The sequence below is a fragment of the Piliocolobus tephrosceles genome, chromosome 20 (genome assembly GCF_002776525.5).
Source record: "Piliocolobus tephrosceles isolate RC106 chromosome 20, ASM277652v3, whole genome shotgun sequence".
NCBI lineage: Eukaryota > Metazoa > Chordata > Mammalia > Primates > Cercopithecidae > Piliocolobus > Piliocolobus tephrosceles.
The window spans coordinates 57,422,946-57,440,678 of NC_045453.1; the positions used below are offsets into that span (position 1 = coordinate 57,422,946).

At 42.3% G+C, this 17,733-nt stretch overlaps 1 protein-coding gene and 1 pseudogene across 2 annotated transcripts; one reads left to right on the forward strand and one right to left on the reverse strand.

Moving 5' to 3' along the window:
- Nucleotides 1-1,830: 1,830 nt before the first annotated feature.
- Nucleotides 1,831-17,687, reverse strand: PRNP (prion protein). Of its 2 annotated transcripts, none has more exons than XM_023217933.1 (2): nucleotides 17,268-17,687; nucleotides 1,831-4,211 (listed from the first exon to the last, which is right to left on the reverse strand). In XM_023217933.1, exon 2 carries the CDS (start codon nucleotides 4,199-4,201, stop codon nucleotides 3,440-3,442), a length of 762 nt encoding a protein of 253 aa, XP_023073701.1. In that variant the 5' UTR covers nucleotides 4,202-4,211; nucleotides 17,268-17,687; the 3' UTR covers nucleotides 1,831-3,439. The 2 variants fall into 2 exon arrangements, with proteins under 2 accessions (XP_023073701.1, XP_023073702.1); XM_023217934.2 differs by having other exon boundaries at nucleotides 17,272-17,520.
- The window catches only part of LOC111546478, a 56,160-nt pseudogene continuing 54,990 nt past the window's right edge, over nucleotides 16,564-17,733 (forward strand).

The window sequence follows — 17,733 nt, forward strand, 5'->3', positions numbered from 1 at the left end:
TCATCTTTAATACGAAGCTGATCCTCTGATCACTGCAGGAGGTTGGCATTGTATTGTAAATTTTTAAAAACTTCCTATTTTCCTGATGCCTTGACATCCTACAAACAAGCAGTGGGCACCCTGTCCAGGTAACCAAGTGCCAGTGTAATAAGGCTGGTCCCTGCCACAAGTTCCACTTCTTGTCTTCTCCTGACTGTGACTTAGTGACATTCAAGCACACCAGTGAGATCCCCTTACACCTTGTGCTTGTGTCCTCCACCCTGGCTCCCAGTAAAGGCACTTGCCCAGCGGTTGTCTCTCTTTCTCTCTCATACATGCTGAGTTGCACCCAATCCCTGGGCACTCCTCCAATCCGGCCCCCTGCTTGGCATGGCATGCCTCCCTCTCTAGGACCTGTGAGTGCAATAATTTCAAGTGCCCCTTCCCTAGAGTTTCCCTAGCCAGGCTGGAGTGATCCTTGAAGACCCCACCAGAGGCACTCCCCCATTTACAACACAGACATTTGCTAAGATATTGGCCTGTGATTTCAACCACTGTCACTTCTGATTGATTACCCCCTGCCTTTAGCAAATTAGTTGCAGAAGAAAACTTCAGCCAAGCATAACCAAGAGCATCACAGCGCTGGTGCGTCAAAACGTGTAGAAAATGAATTGGAAGATTAAGACAAATCAAAGTCACCTTTCAGATCAAAGGTATTGAATCTGAAGAGACTGTGTCACTAGGGCTCACAGGACCTGAGGCTATTTTAGGGCCTGATTTGGGGTGTATAAAGCAGGTACAGGTGACCCTTGAACACCACGGGTTGGAACTGAGTCCACAAGACACAGATCTTCTTCTGCCTCTGCCGCCCACGAGACAGCAAGACCAACCCCTCCCTTTCCTCCTCAGCTTTCCTCAATGTGAGGATAAGGATGAAGACCTTTATGATGAACCACCTCCAGTCAGTGAATAGTAAAAATACTTTTCCTTCCTCATTGTTTCAATAACATTTTCTCTAACTTACTCTATTGTGAGAATACAGTATATGTGACATATGAAATATGTGTTAACCAACTGTTTACGTTATTGGTAAGGCTTCCAGCCACCAGCAGGCAATTAGTCTATTAGCAATTAAGTTTTAGGGGAGTTAAACGTTCTATGCAGGCCAGGTGCGGTGGCTCATGCTGGTAATCCTAGCACTTTGGGTGGCCGAGGCGAGCGGATCACTTGAGGCCTAGTTTGACACCAGCCTGGCCAACATGGTGAAACCCCGTCTCTGCTAAAACACAAAAATTAGCCAGGCATGGTGGCAGGTGCCTGTAGTCCCAGCTACTCAGGAGGCTGAGGCAGGAGAATCGCCTGAACCTGGGAGGCGGAGGTTGCACCACTGTACTCCAGCCTGGGCAACAGAGCAAGACTCCTCTCAAAAAAACCAAAAAAACTTCTATGCATATTTTTGACTGTGCAGCAGGTCAGTGCCTCTAATCCCTGTGTTGTTCAAGGGTCAACAATTCTTTAGAGCTTGTTAATTTTCATTTTAATCAAGAAAATCTATTTCTAAATCCAGGACTGATAAAAGCTCCTAGACTGTTCCTCCTGCTGCAATAGCGCCTTTGCTGTTTACCAGTGCTAAGCCCACATAGATACTTGTGGAGAAAATGCAAAAGCAGCAGAGATGAACTAGTAGGTGACAGGGAAGTGAGGACAAGGGCAGGAACAGGGGGAGGTGCATGAACCATCAGCCATCACTTGAGAAGGGAGAACTGAAAGTGCCACTTGGCTCAGATTAACCCCCAAAATGGTTCCCAGCACAGGGTGAGCACCAGGAAATACAACTGCAGACATGGGAGGTGGTGCTCATCTTCGCTCCTGTTTAATTTCAGTCAGATATTAAACATTTATAAATTTTTTATACAACAAAACAAGAACATGCAAAGTTACAAATATAGAAAATATAAATTACATGCATATTTCAAAGACCTGTTAATGGTGTCCACTTTGGATTCTTATACAAAACGGTTCAGTGCATATTGTAAGCCTAAGGACCACGCAAAAGGGTTTCCCACATATTAAGTATTCAGTACCTTACAAAAGTTAATGCATTAGACACTTCAGATGTTCAGATGTTAACTGCTCTAAACGAAACTCCTAAATCTGTCCTATGCAATATATATTTTATATACATATATATTTTTACATAGAATACTCACAAAGTGCAAGCCAATAATAACATTGCAGAAAAGTAATACATATCTGCTAGGTGACAATATCAAACAATTCAGGGAATAATTTTACTTTAATTAATGTTAACAGAATTTCTTTTACCACTTCAAATCAATCATATTTCTGTCATCTCCAACACAAGATATTTTTTAGATTGTCTCCCCATTCTTTGATTCAAAAGCCAATTACAGAAGCTATGAACTTGACCTATTCTGGTTTTTGACAATTGTAAGACAGAAATAAAGAAATGCAAGCAGTACTTTTCCTTGCACACTGACCATTTTCTTAATTACATCATCCTCTATGATGATGGTGCTTTCACAACTGCAGCTCTCCGGTATGTCAAAATCATTCTGGTTTCTAGGTAAATGGACAAAGGAGATTTGCCTTCAGTGTCTACAAGGCAATTTACTTTTCTGCTGCCTTAATTACCTATAGTTTAAAGAAAGGAATGCCACGCATAGGTCCTTTAAACAAAACTGGAAGGTTGCCTCCAACGGCACCATTCCCAAACATTAGATTTTAAGTTCCAGAAGCCTTTCAAATATGTTACAGTTATGTTCACTGTGAATATGTCCTCTAGCCAGAGGTTTAGTGTTGTACCGATATTTACTCTTGATGAACAGCTGCTGTGTAGCCCTTACTGTGAAAAGTAAAACATTGCCCCAGTTCTCCGTAGATACAGAGCTCATGCTCCAGTGGGCCAAGCCGGTGTCCCGAGAGCTAACAATTTCTAGGATTTTTTTTGAATGAGTATCATGCAGCCTCCTAACAAACTTGGCAGAAATGTTGCTGGGTTTTCTTAAAATAAAAAATATCTCTAAATAGCTATGAAATCTCTGCTAAGACAGGGCATTAGTATACTGAGCTCTAGCCACTGAAGGAGCCAGAGGTATCCAGGCAAAGGTATTTGAGACTATTCTGAGATTTGTTTTAGCCTCAACCTGCTGCACTAAGTCCAAAAATAAGTCCAGATTAACCAATGGTTATTTGCTGTTATACTGTTACTGGCCTGGCATTAGCAACGGCCCATGATGAACTCAAAGGGGGCTTGACTAGCATCTCAGGTCTACTCTATATTTCCCAGTGCCCATCAGTGCCAAGGGTATTGATTAGCCTATCAGGGACAAAGAGAGAAGCATGAATGAGACACCACCACTAAAAGGGCTGCAGATGGATACCCCCTCCCTCAACCTGGAAAAAGATTAGAAAGATGGTGAAAACAGGAAGACCTTCCTCATCCTACTATCAGGAAGATGAGGAAAGAAATCAGGAGGATCACAGGCGGGGAGGAGAAGAGGACCATGCTCGATCCTCTCTGATAATAGGCCTGTGATTCCTTCTCATACTGGGTGATACACATCTGCTCAACCACGCGCTCCATCATCTTAACGTCGGTCTCGGTGAAGTTCTCCCCTTTGGTGGTGGTGGTGACTGTGTGCTGCTTGATCGTGATATTGACGCAGTCGTGCACAAAGTTGTTCTGGTTGCTGTACTGATCCACGGGCCTGTAGTACACTTGGTTGGGGTAACGGTACATGTTTTCACGATAGTAACGGTCCTCATAGTCATTGCCAAAATGTATGAGGGGCCTGCTCATGGCACTTCCCAGCATGTAGCCGCCAAGGCCCCCCACCACTGCCCCAGCTGCTGCAGCACCAGCCATATGCTTCATGCTGGTTTTTGGCTTACTGGGCTTGTTCCACTGACTGTGGGTGCCACCTCCTTGACCCCAGCCACCACCATGAGGCTGTCCCCAGCCACCACCATGAGGCTGTCCCCAGCCGCCACCATGAGGCTGCCCCCAGCCACCACCATGAGGCTGCCCCCAGCCACCACCACCCTGGGGTGGGTAGCGGTTGCCTCCAGGGCTGCCCTGCCCCGGGTATCGGCTGCCTCCAGTGTTCCATCCTCCAGGCTTCGGGCGCTTCTTGCAGAGGCCCAGGTCACTCCATGTGGCCACAAAGAGAACCAGCATCCAGCAGCCAAGGTTCGCCATGATGACTGTTCTGTAAAATGAAGAGGAGAATATCAGAGTCCCATATTTATGTTGAAACTACTAAATGTTTGGTGCATAATGAATGAGTGCATAGCAATGGCATCAGCTGCTCAAGTGAAACGCTGTTCCCGCCCTGTACTTCTCTGAAGCACTTAGGACAAAAGCAAAGGTAAGAATAGCGTGAACACAACTCTTTCTCCTGCTCCAAGGACAAATCTGACCCTAAGTTATGGACTTGATGAATGAGTTTTAGTTCATTATTTAATATTTTATGAGCGATTTATTTTCTTCTAATTTTTGTACCAAAACAACAAACAAATCAAACATCCATAATGACAGTTTATGACCCTTTGGAGAATGTACATTCATCAAATTAAAAATCTCTTTTCAAATTAAAGATCTCATTTACCCTGGGTACTTAGCTCCCAGAGCAGAGATCTATGACAATAGTAAAATGATTGCTAAGTAGTACCTGCTGTACCCTAGGTCAAATCATAGGCTCCAAATCATCACTGTGTGCCATAAAACCTAAAATGGCATATACTGTAACACTGAAGTTAGTCTTGTCCTCAGTGCTGGGATGATCTGCAATTATTTTCCCTCTCTCTTTCCCCTTTTTTATTTTTATTGTTTAAAAAAACAATACCTAGCTTGTTGAGATATAATTCACATACCATATAATCCACCCTATATCATGTACAGTTCAATGGTTTTTAGGACATTTAATGAAATGTGCAACCATAACTGTTGTCAATTTTAGAACATTTTTGTGAACTCAGAAACCCCTTACCTTTAACTATCACCCAATTAGCTGCAAATTCTTTTAAAAATTAGAAAATTATTTTTCATCTCCTTCAGAGCTAATGACTGAATTGGATAATATTCGTAAAAAGAATTATCAAATAAATAAATTAACATCCTGTTTATGTTTCTACTAACATTATTGAAATGGGAAGTTCTGCCTTGGTGGTCATAAGCAAATCAAAATATATTTGAAAGTTACAAGCAGAGTTGGTCATGCCAGTTAGGGTTTTTGGAGGCTCTTTTAGGTGGGGGTCTGTGGGGCAGGTTCTTTGCAGGCCTGCTTCCTTGATGTAGTTCCCATGATCTCATGAGGCCCAGCTCTTGGCCTCCCTGCTACTCACACACCCCAGGAAATCAAACTAGGGCACCATCCCCTCAGTCAGTAACGTTCAATCTAAAGGGCTTTTATGTCAGCACCTTCTCCATTCACTCCAATGGGTGACAAATCCAGCCAAAGCTCTAGAGTGACTGAATTTTCTCTCTCACAGCATACACTGGATCTATCAGCAAATCTCAGCAGCTCTACCTTGAAAATCAATCCTAAGCACCTCAGCTTCTCACATTTTCCAACATGACCATCTTATTCGGTGCCTCCATCATTTCTCACCTGATTCCTTCAACAGCCTCCCAACCAGCCTACCTGCTCCTCCCCTGGCTGCCTTTGAGTGCTCTCCTCTTAATATGCGGGTCACATCGTGCCACTTCCCTTGTCCCTCAGTGAGGCTCCTTTGTACTCTGGATAAAACACAAGGTCGTGGCCATGCCGGCTGGGCCCCACGTGACCTGGTCCAGGCCTCCCACTGCCCCTCAAACCTGACAAGGACGTCCTGTCTCAGGGCTGTTGCCCTTGCTGTTCTCTGGGCCTAGAAGGCTTTTTTTCCAGCTACTCATGTGGCTCAAGTTTGCTCAGTGGGGCTCTTCCCATCATTCTACCTAAAATAGCACCCCCAGCCCACCCCCTTTCCCGGGTTCGTTATTCTCTGGAGCAGTTACAGCTACTTGAGATATTATGTTATTTATTGTGTGCTTATTATTCATATTCTCCACAGGAGTGCAGGCTCCTTGAGGGCAGGGTTTGGTTTTGTTCACAGCAATGTTCCTAGACACAGCACTTGACCCATAGACTTGCAAAATAAATGCTAGACAAATGAATGAGTGGGAAAACACACGTTATAAAGCATAAGGAATAATCAAACTAAATATTAAATATTTATAATGGACACACAAAGAGAACCATATTTATAAATGTACAAAATAGTATTTTTGACAATGGCCAGCTAATATTTTTAATTCAGTTAAACAAGTATTTATTTTATGTGCCAGCTACTGCAGTAGACTCTGGCTGGCTGGAGATATTACCTGAAATGGGCAAGATGGGAGAAAGAGGAGACTGCAGGGAATGACACTGAGTCGGGCTTTGAATGTGCCTCATTTAAAGCTGTAAGAGTTAAGGATCTATGAGCTCTTAGATACACCCGAACAGGCGAGGACATGGCATAGTGAGAGAAGCTCAGAGGAGAAGAACCAGGCGCAGAAGGTGGATGGGGCCAGACAACTCTGGAGTGGAGATGGGTGGTGAGAAAGGACACTGGCATGTCTGGAGGCCTATTCATCTAAGATACTCTCTGTCACGAGTCAGGTAGTGGCCTAGTCCTCTGGCATATTTCAAGATATCCTATTAAGTATATGGTAATGGTCAATACCTGTTTATTACTAAGAAGAACACTAAGAATACGCTCAGAAACACAACAGGGACATCCATTGTCATGGGACTCAAGGTGCTGCCCAAGGCCATATGCAAAGAAGTAACAGGTGTAAGAATGGCAAGAAAAGTGCTCTGGCTGACAGTATTTGCAATTAGTGTGATCATGTCCATAGAAAATCCAACAGAATAACAGGGGTAACATGAGAACCAACGCTAGAGTGCAAGGTTACGGGACTGAAGGTCAGCCTACAAAAATCAACAGCATTCCTCTATACTACTAATAACTGACCAGAAGAAAATACAGATATTCAAAGTCAACCAAACTGTAAAGTGTCTAGGAACTGACAACTAAGAAAAGACTTCCGATGAGCGAAAAATTTTAACTCTAATATAGAGAACATAGAAGATGATCTGAAAAAATGGAGAGGCATTCCATGGTCTTGATTGTAATAACTCAGTATTATAAAGATGTTCATTATCCTCAAATGTACTGGTAGTTTCATTTTTTTTTTTTTTTTTGAGATGGAGTTTTGTTCTGGTTGCCCAGGTGGGAGTGCAATGGCATGATCTCAGCTCACTGCAACCTCCGCCTCCTGGGTTCAAGTGATTCTCCTGCCTCAGCCTCCCTAGTAGCTGGGATTACAGGCATGTGCTACCACACCCGGCTCATTTTCTATTTTTAGTAGAGACAGGGTTTCTCCATGTTGGTCAGGCTGGTCTTGAACTCCCAACCTCAGGTGATCCGCCCGCCTCGGCCTCCCAAAGTGCTGGGATTACAGGCCTGAGCCACCATGCCCGGCCTGTACTGGTAGTTTCCGTAAAATGCCAGTTAAAATTCCAGGTGGATTTTTTGAGAAGTTCAGTAAACTTATATGGGGAAGAAAATGTCCATGAATAACAAGGTCAACTTAAAACAAAAAAGGTGTAAAGAGGAGGGAATCTGCCAAAGCAGACACGAAATCACTACAAAACCACAGTGATGAAGACTGGACGGTAAAACTCAGGAATAGATGGAGAGACCAAAGGAAACAGAAAAGCAAGTTGAGAGAGAAACCCACGTAGATACACTTTAGCAGGGACTTGATGTGTGCTGACGTGGGCACCACAAATCAATAAAGAAGGAAGGTTTCATGCTTCTGGGAAACAAGAAAAAGAAAACTAGATCCCTAATACATACAAAAGTGAACTCTAGATGGATCCAAGACTTACATGTGAAAGGTACAAGTATGGCGCTAGAAGAGGAAAATATTGGCAAATATCTTTGTGACCTGAAGGACGAATGGGGGAAGAACTTTTTAAACAAAAAGCACAAACCATAAGGCAAATAATTGATGAATTTGATTACATCCTCAAAAACCTAAAGACGGAAATACCATTCGACCCAGCAATCCCATTACTAGGTATATACCCAAAGGAATATAAATCATTCTATTACAAAGACACATACATGTATATGTTCATTGCAACACTATCCACAATAGCAAAGACGTGGAATCAACCTAAATGCCCATCAATGATAGACTGGATAATGAAAATGTGGTACATATATGCCATCGAATACTATGCAGCCCCAGAAGAGAATGAGATCATGTTCTTTGCAGGGATGTGGATGGAACTGGAAGCCGTTATCCTTAGCAAACTGACACAGGAACAGAAAACCAAATTCTACATGTTCTCATTTATAAGTGGGAGCTAAATGATGAGAACACATGGACACATGGAGAGGAACAACACACACCAAGGCCTATCGGAGGGTTGGGGGAGGGAGAGGATCAGGAAAAATAACTAATGGGTACTAGGCTTAGTACCTGAGTGATGAAATTATCTGTATGACAAACCCCCATGACACAAGTTTACCTATGTAACAAACCTGCACTTGTGCCCTTGAACTTAAAAATGAAAAAAAATTAAAATTTAAAGATTCTTATTCAACACGATAAAGCTGACTCTGGACAAAGTTAATAGAAAGAATACACAATGGTAAAAGGGACTTAAAATCAACAGAGGATTCATTTCTAGAACTTGCAAGGAATTCTAACAGAGCAGTAAGAGACAGTAATTCCAACAGAAAAAATGGCCAAAAGATATAACTGATAATTTACCTAAGAGAGAAACCTAAAAGGATAGAAAAAGATAATCAAAATCATTAAGAATATAATAAAAATGAAACAAAAATGATACAACATTCATGCTTATCAGGATAGCACAAAAAAATTTTTTTAAGGAAGTTGAAAAATGTGAGGATTTGGAACCTACATGGCTATCAGAGGAACGTGGATAATACAACTGAATAGAAGAAGTGAAATAAAGTAAATGATTATTCAACTCAAAAAGAAGAAAACAGAAAACTTCAAAATAAACTGTCATAGTTATAAATTAATAATAGAGATGAAAATCGAATTTAATAAATAAAACCCAGAAAAATGTGGAATTTCTAAATAAAATTAAGAGTTATTTGAAAATGCAACACACACACACACACCACTAGAAAACATCTCTATAAGGGGAAATAGCCTTAGAGAATGCTTTAAAAGGATAATAAATTACTATATACAACTTTCCTTAATGAATAAAAATATTTCCGAAATGGATTGTCTTTCTGTTAAGATATAAATTATAAAAATCAACTTTAGAATTAATTCATTTAACAAATATTTATGGAATAACTAGTATGTGCCAGTTTCTTTTTGTTGTTGTTGTTTCTTTTCTGGTAGAGATGGGGTCTTGCTATGTTGCCCAGGCTTGTCTCAAACTTCTGGGCTCAAGAGATCTTCCCGCCTTGGCCTCCCAAAGTGCTGAGATTACAGGTGTGAGTCACCATGCCCAATCAGTATGTGTCAGCTTAAAAAAAAAATAGAAGACTAGAACTGACCATTAACCATAGAAGAAATGGAGAAAAAAAGCTGTCAAAAATTATACCCTGTAATATAACACTTACAGTACCATAACCTTTTTTTTTTTTTTTAGACAGGGGCTCACCCAGGCCAAAGTATAGTGGCATGATCTCAGCTTTCTGCAACCTCCACCCAATGGGCTCAAGTGAACCTCCTGAGTAGCTGGGACCACAGGTATGTGCCACCAAGCTCAGTTATTTTTTTGTATTTTTAGTAGTGATGGGGTCTCGCCATGTTGCCCAGGCTGGTCTCGAACTCCTGGGTTCAACCAGTCTGTATGCCTCAGCCTCCCAAAGTGCTGGGATTATAAGTGTGAGCCACAGCTATATATAGGTGACCCACAACACATTATTGTGCCACCATGCCTGGCACAATAATTTACTGATTAGCTTAACACATACTTTAAGTGTCAGAATTCTAAGGGTCAAGAATTGTGCTAGGGGCTGAGGACAGAGTTTGGAATAAGATACTTAGCTTGGCGGGCTTAAGAACCAAAAAGGAGATCAAATCTGTGGAGCCCCATGAGACAGCGGCAGGTGGACTGCTGAGACTAGGGAGGTGGTGAGGGTCAGATCATGAGGGCCTCATGGGCCACAGAGAGAAATGTCTATCTTCTTCTGAAAGCAGTGGGGAGCCATTAAAGGGTCTTAGTAGGACAGTAACATCATAAAATTGTTTTTTTTAAAGCTCACCTCAGGCCTATAATCCCAGCACTTTGGGAAGCTCAGACAGGAGGATTGCTTGAGCCTGGGAGTTCGAGACCAGCCTGGGCAACAAGGCGAAAACCCATGTCTACAAAACATTTTTTCTTAAATAGAAGAAAATTTAGTGGGACAAGAAAGGGAATGGAGAGGCCAGTTAAGAAACTACTGCAGGAAGATGGTGGCGTGGCCTGGGATGGAGTCCATGCAGCTGGCAGGCTGTGAATAAATGAGACCTACTTTACAGAAAGAGCCAGTAAGACTTGCTGGTTGAGTGGATGGAGGAGTGACAGTTGCCCGGGTCTGGGGCCTCCATAACCAGGGAGATGGCGGTGATGCCATCTACTGAAATAGGACAAACTGGTGGAGGGTCATGCTTGGGAAAGAAAACCAAGAGTTTCAGTATGGACATGTAAACTTTGCCACATATATGAGACATCCAAGTGGGAGTATCAATTCAGGCAATTGTTATAGGAATCTGTAACTCAGTAGAGATAAACATTTGGGCATCTTCACCTGAGATGCAGTATTTAGAGCCCATGGGATAAAGGGCCAAGATTCAAATGCTAGTATGCAGGTGGGCACACTTAGCCACCCTGCCATGGTACCCTCCTCTCACACAGGTGCCAAAATCCAAAAAAATAGCACCCAACTTACTTTAACAGTTTAGTAAAAAAAGAATACATTATGACCAATATGGATTATTTTAGGAATACAAGACTGGTTGAAAATCAGGAACTCTATTAATAGGTTAGGAAGAAAAAAGGATTTTCTTCAGATGTTGAAAAGTTTTCAATGAAAATCAGTATCATTCCTAAATTTTTGAAAATTTAAGCTATTTTAAAAATGTTTCTATAGAACTGGAAGGATAGTCTCTTTCCATCATAAAGAAATGCTGTCACAAACACAAAGCCCAAAATATCATAATTTTAAGAGGAAAGGCATTCCCATTAATGTGGTGAACAATAATCTATTGCTTTTATGCTATTAGGTTGTTCTATAAATTCATCTAGGTATAATTTTTTTACTTTGAAAATTCAGGAAAATCTCAAAAAATGTCTTAGAATAAATATGTGAGCTTAACAGGGTGGCAGTTTTTCAAATCAACAAATCAAAACTCAGTGAGTCCCTAAATGAGTTGTAGTTAAACATTTCATGGAGAAAAATATTCATCCACAATGGCAGTAAAAATTGAAAATATCTAGGATTTAACCTGAAAATAAATAGCAGGAAAGCTACAAAATTTTACTGAGACATAAAAGAAGACTGGAAAAAGAGAAAGACATACAACTTTTTTTTGTTCTGGAAACCAGTATTGAAAGATACCAAGTCACCAGCAAATAATCCATAAAGTAAACACAATTTCAGTCAGCATTCAAAGGTAATTTTATAACCCCTTGTTTGCTTTGGATCTCTTAGATTTTTAGACACGTGATTTAGAAAGAAAATAAATAAGGAAGCATCAGACTTACACTTCACTTAAACCAAATGCATCTAAACAGACAAATACAGGACATTCCATCCAACAGCTGCAGAACACACATTCTTCTCAACAGCACATGGAGCATTCTCCAGGATAGATCATATGTTAGGCCATAAAACAAGTCTTAACAAACTTAATTAGACTGAAATCGTATCAAGTTTCTTTTCTAAGCATGATGGTATAAAACTAGAAATTAATAACAGGAGAAACCAGCATTATCCTGATGTCAAAGTCCCACAAAAATATACACGAAAATGATAGTATAGGCCTATATCCCTGATGAACATAGGTGCAAAAATTCTTAACAAAATTCTAGCAAAGCAAATTCAACAGCTCATTAAAAAGATCATTTACTATGATAAAATGGGACTCATCCCAGGGATGCAAGGATGGTTCAACATACACAAATCAATAAGTATGATACATCACAGTAACAGAATGAGATATACTATCATTTCAATAGATGCAGAAAAAGCGTGTGACAGAATTCACATTCTTTCATGATAAAAACTCTCAATGAATTAGGTATAGAAGGATTGTTCCTAAACACAATAAAGGCCACATATGACAAGGTCACAGCTAACATCATACTTAATGGTGAAAAATTGAGAGCTTTTCCTCTTAGATCTGAAATGAGGCAAGGATGCCACCTTCACTGAATTTAGGATTGTTTTTTCTATTTCTGTGAAGAATGTCATTGGTATTCTGATAGGCATTCTATTGAATCTGTAGACCACTTTGGGTAGTATGGACATTTTAACAATATTAATTATTCCCCCATGAGCACATTCTATCTTTCTATTTGTGTCTCCTTCAATTTCTTTCATCGGTGTTTTATAGTTTTCAGTGTAGAGATCTTTCACTTTCTTGGCTAAATTTATTCTGAAATATTTTATTTTGTAGCTGTTGTAAATGGAACTTTATTTTTATTTCTTTCCAGATAGTCCACTATTGGCATATAGAAACACTACTGAATTTTGTATGTTAATTTTGTATCCTGCAACTTTACTAAATTTATTAGTTCTAATGGTTTTCTGGTGGAGTCTTTATGGTTTTATAAGTATAAAATCATGTCATCTCCAAATAGGAGCAATTTAACTTTTTCCTTTCAAATTTGGATGTTCTTTATTTCCTTCTCTTGTCTAACAGTCCTGGCTAGAACTTCCAGTACGATATGTTGAATAGAACTGGTGCGTGTGAGCATTCTTGTCTTGTTTCGGATCTCAGAGGAAAAGCTCTCTTTCTAATTTTGTACACAGTACATATAATCTTATCTGTCAAATTAAAAAATAAATAAATTTGAAAGAGAATTCAAAAGGGATTTTAAAAGACATTATGAAATTATACTCAAAACTTAAAAGACTGAAGAAAACTTTTAATGAGAAGATAATCCAGGGTGCACTTGACCTGCCAGGTGTCAGAGTGCAAAGCTACAATAAGATCACATGGCATTGATGCATGAACAGAATGGCAAAACAATGGAACTAGAGAGACGGTACAAAAAAATCCATAAATTACCCCATTCATCTTATTCCCATTTATAGATGGGGAGTGAGAGTCAGAGCTGGTAAGAACTTATCCCAAGGTTGTAACAGTCCAAGGTGTTGCAGCTGAGATCCAAATATAGCCACCAAAGCCTTCCAGCCCATATAACACATTACAACTTGAAGCTTAATTAGTTACATTGGGAAGGGGCAAATGTCCAACAGTCCCCCACCTTCACCCCATAGTGTCCCTTGTCTTTTCTGAGCTAAGTAAATTCCCTTGTTATATTTTAATTTTTTTGAGGTCCATAAAGAACTTGATGTAAGCTGAAAAAAAATTTTGCACAAAAATTGGGGGTAGCGGTTTCTCACTGGCACCCAGAGGCCACAAACTGAATAGAGCAAATGGTCCCCAACCTGGTCCATCATCAAAATTACCTGAGGAGCTTTTAAAAAACAACATTGCTGGAACCCATCACAAGCCAGTCAGAGAGTGCCTAGCGATGGGAGACAGGCTTTGGGAATCTATAAAAGCTTCTCAGGGAATTGGCACCCGCGATCAGGCTTCAGTGCTAGGTCTCAGGGGTCTAATCTTCAACATTTATAATGCTTTTCATTGAAGGGTTACTTCCCTTAAAGTGATCACACAATACTTTAACAGTTTAAGTAGAATGCAGTTGGAGAAAAAGGACTGGTTAGCACATTGAGAAAAAAAATTCTCCCAGCCGTGAGAATTGCTGCACACACAATTCACTTATTTTATAATGCTGTAGCCATCACTGGGTTAGATATAGACATGTTTTGAATGTTTAATATGCAGCAGTTCACAGCGGATATAGTTGCCTTGGAAGAAGAAATAAGATCTGAAAAGGGAGAATGGACAAAGTAAGTTAAAACTGAAGTTTAGAGAATCTTTTACCTTGGTTTGGCCAGTTGGTTGAGAGCCATGTTCAGGGTCAACGTGGTGCAGAAACTTCTGTTATGTCATTATTGTTATTTCATGATATTATTTTAAAAATGGCTGCTCCCTTACATAATTCAGAATAATTCTAAAAATCTGTGGCCATTTCTCTGCAAAATTAAACTGATTTTACAAGAAATAATGATGCAGTGAGGTGTGAGTTACACAGATGGACCCAAGTGGCCTCTGGATCAAGAGCCTGTGATCACAGCCTTTCCTGACCCTCATTTTCTGTGACAGTTGGTGACTTTCAACCTGTGTTTCCTAAGACCACAGAGGTTCTGCAGGATATGTACAATCTGTGTGGCTCAGCTAAACTAGATTTGTGCCTCCAGGAAGACAGAAAGCTTAGACATGGCTGAAATTGTTCAGTTTTGAAAAATATTCAGGAGTCCTTAAAAACAACGACAGCAAAAAACTAGAATTGATAAATGAATCTAAGAACTGATTCTTAAAAAAAAAACCAATATACAAATTACTAAATCATTAATCAACTAAAAAAATGGAACAATATTTGAAAAAGGAAACAAGGTTAGCTAAAAATCTTTTATTCTAAGTAGCAAATATAACAATCTCTCTCTTACAGAAAACTGTGGGTCCATTTCATTTAAAAAATTAAAACCTGTTGAACTATTTTTTAAATGTCCTTATTTAGTGACAGCAATATATTCACCAAAAGAAAATTAAGATCACCTATAATTTCAATGAAAACGTCCATTTTCTGTGCTTTTTCTTTCAGATTTTTCACATATGCATTCATGTTAGAGTAAGCAGGTGCAGTTTAGTAACCCACTTTTTTACTTACCAGTTTTTCCCCACATATCACAGGCTCCAAAATCATGATTTTTGATGGTTACGTAATGTTTATTTCAGTTTATCTGTCATAATTTTCTTAGCTACTGCCCTGGTGTTATACATTTAGACTGTTTTCCAGCTGTTCTAATTTTAGATCATTCTGCTGGGAATATGTGCCTGTTTTTTTTTGTTTGTTTCTTCCATTGCAGGTAAATTCTCAGGAGTGGGGTTTCTAGGTCACAGCTTCCAACTTCTTAATGCATCACCAGATTGCTTTACAAAAGGTTTGTACTGGTTCAAAATGCCCCAAATAATGCATACATACAGACGCAGAAAGTAGCTATCATTTTCTCCATTCTATGAATGGTCAAAAGGAGGATCAGGAAATTAGGTAGCCTGTCCAAAGTCACAAAATTGACTGTAGAACCATCTTTGTGACCTCAAAGCCCTGCCACCTCCCCGGACACTTGAAAATGCCAAGTTTTGGGCAACCTTCCAGTAAGGGTTGCTGTTACTATTAATTATTTTTGTTATTTTAATAAATGTAAAATGATAACCCAAACATGCTCTAATTTGCATTTTATTGTGTAAATTATTCATCATTTTGTCATTTATCTATTATAATCTTAATATTTTCCTTTCAGTGTGGAAGATTTGTGTTAGATACAAATAACATACAAATCACATCCTACCTCTCTCTGCCTGCTTTTCCCCTTACTGGTTAGCTTTTTTTCACTGTAAGACCTTCTCAGTGCTCGTGTAAGTAAAATTGCTTCTTTCCACTGGTGATTTTTTCCTCTCTTCTACAAATCTAAGAGCGTCGTTGATTTTTTCAGAGGTTTAACATATTCACCCAATTTCCTGGTCTTATGTTTTTGACAATTATATTTGTAAAAATCCTTAATCCTTTTCTACCAGAAGTTTTTCCTAAGGAAACGGGAAACATCTCAAATGTTCTGCCTATGGGGAACTACTAATTAAACCGTGATGATCTAAGAACAAGAAAATAACGCAGCCATGAAGATTCTCAGCATTATGGCAGTGAAACTGCACTGTGTTGTGTGAGAATCTGGAGGCTAGGAAACAAAAACAGGGAGCTGTGGCTTTGCGATGGCGAAGATGGATGTGACGGTGGTGGAATTACGAGGTTAAAAAAAAAATCTATTTCCTACAGCCACTACAAAGAGAAGAGCAAAAAATTCCTTAAAAAGTACAGTAAACATGGATTTCTCCCCATTGTTTAATAACGAAACGCGAAGGCGCCTGCTGCACAGGTGGGGAGGCCGATGACCCAAGGGTCGTCATTCGAGGCTGGTTGTTCCTTGGAGCCCCCCATGACCAGTGTTCTCCCTCCAGGGGTCTGGGAGGAATACGACTGGTCAAGCTGGGGTCCGCCGTCGCACCTGGGGCCAGGCCGCAGACCTGCAGCTCCTCTCTCCCCGCCAGGGGCGAACAGAGGGTGGGGCCTCCCTGGACCCCGCCCCCGCTGAGGCCCGAGGCCCCGCCCCCGCCCGCCCGCGTGGGCCCCTTCCTCAGGCGGTGGCGGCGGTGGCGACGGCCGCACGGCTGCGGCCTCCCTCGGAGAAGCTCCGGTCGCGAGGATGAAGGGCGGGGCCGCCTCCCGGTAGGAGCGCTGCGGCTGCGGCGGGAGGGACCGAGGCGCCCCGGAACTCCCCCGGCGGGCGTCCCTCTTTCCATCCCCCCAAGCACCCTCTGGGCATCGCGGAAGCGCCAGGCCTTGCCGAGGGGCGTCCCGGGCCACGATCCCGGCCTCCGAGGGGCGGCCAACGGGCGGAGAGCGCGAGCCCCGCGGCCCCCAGGCGCCCCTCCTCGCCCCGCGCCCTGCGGAGCCCGCTGGCCGCCCTCCCGGAGTTCCCTGGCCGCCGACGATCGCCCGCTGGGCCGGACCCACGCGGGGTGCAAGGGGGCTGAGACACCCCGGCGCCACAGACTTCCCTACCCGGGCTCCGCCAGCTCCCCCGGCCCCCACGCGGAGTAAAGGGAGCTTTCCTAACCTGAAAAGTGAAGCCGAGCCGCCTCACCCAAGCCGAGACCAGCGCACCCGGGCAGGCCCGAGACGCGTCACGCGCCCGCGGGGTAGCCCCCGGCCCCTCCTCACTGGGGTTCGGACCCTGCCCGGCCGGGCATCCTTGTGCCTGGGACCCGAGGCCCGGGGTCCTCACTCGGCCCCCGCAGCTCCCCTGCCCCCGCCCGAGTTTCCCCCACCCCGGGTATTTACCTGCCTCGGTCGTGAGGAGAGGAGAAGCTCGCGGCGCCGCGGCTGTCAGCGACTGGCGCGGAGGGCAGGCGACGCTCGGAGCCGAGGGGGAGGGACGCGGGGCGGGGAAGGGAGGCGGCGGCGCTCGCGGGCGGAGGTCGGCGCGGGGACCAATTGTAGCGCGGCCCGGCGCACACTCGGTGCCCACGGCGGGCGGCCGGCAGAGGTTTAAGTTAAAGGGTGCAGCGCTGCCAAGCAGGGCCGGGAATGAGTCACCAGAAAAAAACGAGTTGAGATTCGCTTGAACACTTGCATCAGTTGATACCGCCTGCGGGTGCCATCGCTCCCTGACGTGGCTCATTGACTGTAAAAATCATCTTTAATTGGAAATTCGGCCCAAAGCTCCAGCTCCCCGTTACATAATAGAGAACTCGAGAAAATGAAAGTCTCGGGAATGAGGAAGAAATTTCTGGAACTTTTGCAACCA

Coding starts and splice junctions, on each gene's coding strand:
- PRNP (XM_023217933.1), bottom strand. CDS start 4,201: ATGGCGAACCTTGGCTGCTGGATGCTGGTTCTCTTTGTGGCCACATGG.